This window comes from Phycodurus eques, chromosome 15 (genome assembly GCF_024500275.1).
Source record: "Phycodurus eques isolate BA_2022a chromosome 15, UOR_Pequ_1.1, whole genome shotgun sequence".
In the NCBI taxonomy this organism is placed as follows: domain Eukaryota; kingdom Metazoa; phylum Chordata; class Actinopteri; order Syngnathiformes; family Syngnathidae; genus Phycodurus; species Phycodurus eques.
The window spans coordinates 3,994,808-3,999,807 of NC_084539.1; the positions used below are offsets into that span (position 1 = coordinate 3,994,808).

General features: G+C 39.7%; 1 protein-coding gene across 3 annotated transcripts in view; it reads right to left on the minus strand.

Annotated features, from left to right (window-relative positions):
- Positions 1–5,000, minus strand: part of akna (AT-hook transcription factor) — a 59,088-nt gene that overhangs the window by 741 nt on the left and 53,347 nt on the right. For all 3 annotated transcript variants that reach the window (XM_061698022.1, XM_061698020.1, XM_061698021.1), the window contains 3 exons: positions 599–706; positions 369–506; positions 1–213 (listed from right to left, as the gene is read on the minus strand). The exon at positions 1–213 is cut by the window's left edge and continues 741 nt beyond it. In XM_061698022.1, the coding sequence (XP_061554006.1) occupies positions 17–213; positions 369–506; positions 599–706 (443 nt within the window). In that variant the 3' untranslated portion in view covers positions 1–16. The remainder of the gene's footprint in view (positions 214–368; positions 507–598; positions 707–5,000) is intronic.

Consider the following 5,000-nt stretch of genomic DNA (forward strand, 5'->3'; position numbering starts at 1 on the left):
AACCTCCGATCACAGTTCAACTCATGGATGGATGGTGTTCATTATTATTTTTATTTGAAGCCTCCATCACCGTCACCATGCGTCCTAAGAGTCCAAGCAGTGACTTTGTGTCCTCTTCCATCCTATGCAGCAGCTCTCTACTAAACTGGAAGAACCTTTCGTCCGACCGCTCCAAATACTCCAACAGGCCATCGCTTGGTCGCTTGCATTTTGCTGTGTACAAAAACAATTGAAATAAATAAATTGATTCCAATAGGGTCCTCGTACCTCTGCGCCCAGGAGGAATCGGAAAAATAAGAAATCCACTAGCCAGCTATGTTTCAACAGTACATTAAAAACATTCCCGTGTCGAAGTCATAAAATCTTACCTCTTTTGGCTCTTGAACTTTCCTTGGAGCTGCAGGACGGTGAAGGTGAGTTACATTGGAGAGGTGGTGGTGGTGGTGGAGGAGGAGGTGGTGGTGGGTCGTCGCTGCTGTCAACTCGCTTGACATCAGCAGACAAATCTATAAATAACATAACCGTGTTGAATAAATATTTTCAGCTAATTTACTGTGCGTGAGCTTTGACAATGTGGGGAAAGCTGGCAAGATCTTACCTCTTCTGGTATCGTTTGCTGCACTTCTCACAGTGTTGCAAAGAAGGGGCGGTGGTGGTGGTGCCATGTCACTATCTGCTATAATCATCGCGTCCTTGGTGGACAAACCTAGAAACAATAACCCAAAAACAAAACAAGTGTTTAAACATGTTCTGTGGTTACGTTTTAGATGCCAGTGGTGGAGTCTAAAGAATACTTTTGATCCACATATGAGCTGTTGATTACCCACCCCTGAGGACAAAGTGCATACGCAGGACAAGGGTCGTCACTAGGCTTTTTTTGGATGGGAGGGCTGACCCCCAAGGAGATGCACAAGGATGTGAGCAAATATATCGAGCGAGCACAACATTTCACAAACAGCTAAAGAACACTGAGAAATTGCTTTTTAACGTTTTTGGACAGATTTTACTCCGTCTACTCATCTGCCCTGATTCCTACAGTTCAATATGGGTGGAGGACTGAATATTATTAGTCTATTAGTATCCACTGATGACAACTATACATGAATTAACTGCGTTCCTTTTGAACGGTGTGAATTCATGCATGAAGTTCCCTCTATAACCTCCATCTTTATGTAAATAGCCAGAAGCTTCACAATAGAGAGCTGACTAAAAGCAGCTTGAGGAAAAGACCAAAGGATGGACATCAAAGATTTTCAAGAAAGTAAGTCTTCATCACTGTTGGTAGTAACAATTAGCCTACGTTCACACTGCAGGATATGATGCCCAATCTGGATTTTTTTTTTTTAAATTAAATCTGATCCTTTTATGCAGCCATTCACATTACAAAAACAAATGCGACTTCTACTGGAGACAGAATGGATCCGTGACATACATCACACGTATGCGCAAAAAAAAAAACAGCCGGTCACATTGCGCATGCGCACAAATACAAGCTGCCCTGTTTACGGAAGTAAATATTGACCCTCGCGCAGGTCTTGTCATGACGCATTTGTGGCAATTTCAAGGATTTTCTGCAGCTGAGCCAACATTTTCTTATATTTATCGGTTCTTAAAGATATAATCTACTAGCTTTTGTTTAAAAAAAAAAACAAAAAAAGTAATTTTCATCAAAGCCACTACAAGAGTGCCAGAATGCTGATTAAGCCTATCAGCTTCTGACACGTTCTAGCTATATTTTTCTTTGTTTTTTTTTTTTAGATTTAGTGACTATCCTATGCATTCTCCCGCTGGATCACTTGGTGACGCTCTAAAATGACGTAGCTGAAATGACGTATTTTATCCCCGAACGGGCAGGCCCATATATGGACAGCGCGCAGGTCGACTGAACCATAGAGAAACGAGAAAGCATCCAGGGTTGGAAGGAGGAGCAGTAGGCCTTTCAAGCATTTTATCCTGTCATATGAAGCAACAAACGATTTGTTGTAATGCTGAAATCCAGCATTAGGGGGTGTCAGAAATTGCAGATTATACATCTTCTTTTTGTCCCCGTTTTCTGCTCCTTCGCCCGCCATTGCTTTCAAGGCGTGTCTGTTTGGTCGAACAATTGTGACGTTTGTTGTCCTTTTCGGGTACAGTCCTGCTCACCATTACTGGCACCAATGAAGTTTAAGTACGACATGTGGAATATCTCCTGAAGGAAATCAATCAACTGAAACAACGGTTTTCTATAGCGAACTTGTGTTTGAAACATAAGAGCAAATGATAAACAACATCTTATGAACAGATGAAACTAAAATAGATCATTTTGGTAATGTATTCAAATAATATGTTTACAGATGGTGGAATGAAGCCTTTAAGGAAAAGAACACCCTGCCAACAGTCAAGTATGGTGGAGGATCCATAATGCTGTAGGGCTACTTTGCTACATCTGGTACCGGAGGCCTTGACTATATCACATGTATCATTAAGTCATAAAATTATTAAGAGATTTTAGAGCAAAATGTCTTACCCAGTGTAAGAAAACTTGATTTGAGACAAAGATCATGGGTCCTCCAGCAAGACAAAGACCCCAAAGCACACATCCAAAAGCACACAGGAATGCTTGAAAAAGAAAAAAAGTCCTGGTTTTAAAATGGCCAGCAATGAGTTCTGATCACAATCCAATTGAAAGTATTTTTTGGGGGGGCTGAACTCTGCCATTGGGGAAAAGAACTCTGCAAATGTTCAAGAGCTTAAACAAATGGCAAAGGAAGAGAGGGAGAAAATACCAACTGAAAAGTGCAAAAAGCTTATAGATGGATACAAGAAATGTTTGCAGGCTCTCATTTTTTGCTGATGGGTGTACAACCAAATATTAAGGAGGGGTGTCAATATTGCTGCACACCCCGTTTTCATTATTTTCTCTTTGAAATTACAATACCTAAGTTGAAAAAAACCCAACTATTTCTTTGTTAAATTACTTTGGACCTCCAATTAAAACATCCTGATGCTATAAGTTTGGTGCATTTCCATTTATTTCTGAAGGTATTATACAGGTTGTGTACAAAATTAAGGTGTGCCAACAATGGTGAGCACAACTCCGTAGATTGGATGAGCACGCCGTAAGCGTCCCTATTGCACTCGCGTCAGATACATATCTGATTTATATCCACATATGAAAGAGGCATGGGTCAGATATGGAAAGAAAATCGCAACTATTGTTCTGCTGTGGTTCGCACCCCTAATCCCCTTGTCTGTTCTGTCCCTCTGTCTGTCCTCTAAAACCCTTTTCTGTCCAGCTGCATTTTCAATAAACATCAGAATAATTCCACATTTTTAAAATAAGCAGTGGTGGTATTTCAAACTCCCCATTTGCACAGCAAAACCGTTCCAGCACATACAGAGCCACCATTCTGCAAGCCCATGCAGCTGAACAGGACAGGTTTAAAAAAAGAAGACTATATATCGGAATTGACCTGCAGTGTGACCATAGCCTCAGTTAGCTCCGGCCCCCAGCTAACAGCAGAAAGTCCCACGCTACTACTAACTAACTTGCAGAGGTGGGTAGTAACGCGCTACATTTACTCAAGTAACATTTTCGATAAACTGTACTTTTCAGAATACTTTCAATGCACCGTACTTTTGACTTTTACTTGAGTATTTATGTGAAGGAGGATCGATACTTTTACTCCGTTACAATGATCGACATGCCGTTCGCTACTTTTATTGATCCATTATTGCGTGTGCGCGTCTATTTTTAGACTCCATCTTCGACTTCCGCATCGGGCGCCTGTTGCGCCGATCCAAAGTGATCACTGTCATTTGACTCCAATTCACCAATCAAACGACGCAAGGCAGTTACATGACCGCATACGTAGCCTTCGCGAGCCAATGAAATGTACTCATTTTGGGTGAAAAAAAAAAAAACAGCGTGTGTTTACTTTATAGACTCAAAAAAACAACAGCAGCTTTATAATGTTTCTGTCGGGTCCAATGCATGTGTTGGTTTTTGGGTAGTTCAATATTGAAATGGTGGACTCGCATATATGATAATTTTTATTTATTTGATGTTATTGCTCTGATTTGGAATTTTTTTTTTTTTTTAATTTTAAATTAGAAGTTACTCACAAGTTACTACTCTTGACTAGAGTAGTTTTTTCATTGAGTACTTTCTTACTCTTACTCAAGTAAATATTTGGATGACTACTTTTTCATTTTACTTGAGTACAATATTTGCTATCTGTTAGCTTGTCAATTACAGTCGACCCCCGCATACTAGCGGTTTGGCACCTGCGGATCCACCTACCGGCAGATTTTTCTCCTCCCCCCCAATCTCATTTCATTTTTTCCCCAATTCTTTTGCAATTTTGATTTATTTTTTTTTCGTTGATTTATTCGTACTTTTTTTTTTTTTTTTTTTTAAACAACCAAATCATTTGGGGAGGGGGTTAAGAATATTTTAGGGGCCTAATGATGCTACTGCCCTGGACAACAAAAGGCTGGACTACTGACCACATGCAAGATAGATGCACCAAATTTAATCATTCAAGACAACAGTAAAGGAAAATACAGAGTAGATTACTTGAGATGAATCCAAAAATATTTAAACTCGATTATGTTGCGCATAGAGTGGATAGATCGATACAACAAAGGGGTAAACTCTGAAGCTCTAACCTGTTATGACATTTTTTGCACTGCCAGTCAGGAAGGAAGATGACGTTGGGTTGCAAGGAGATGGTTCTACACCAGTATCATTTGGAATCTTGTTGTCCTGAACTGACAAACCTAGAAATAACATCCCAAAGGAAGAACAGTGTTGAAACATGCTGTGTTTTTTTTTTTTTTTTAATCACAGGTTGTCCCGGATTTGGACTGTACGATGTTGGCTGGCGCAAAATTGGATGGATGCAGCAAGGCTACAAAAAAAAAATATATATATATATATATATATATATATATATACACACACACACACACACACACATTTGTTTTCTCATTTTCTCTCTCATGTGTGAGGTATA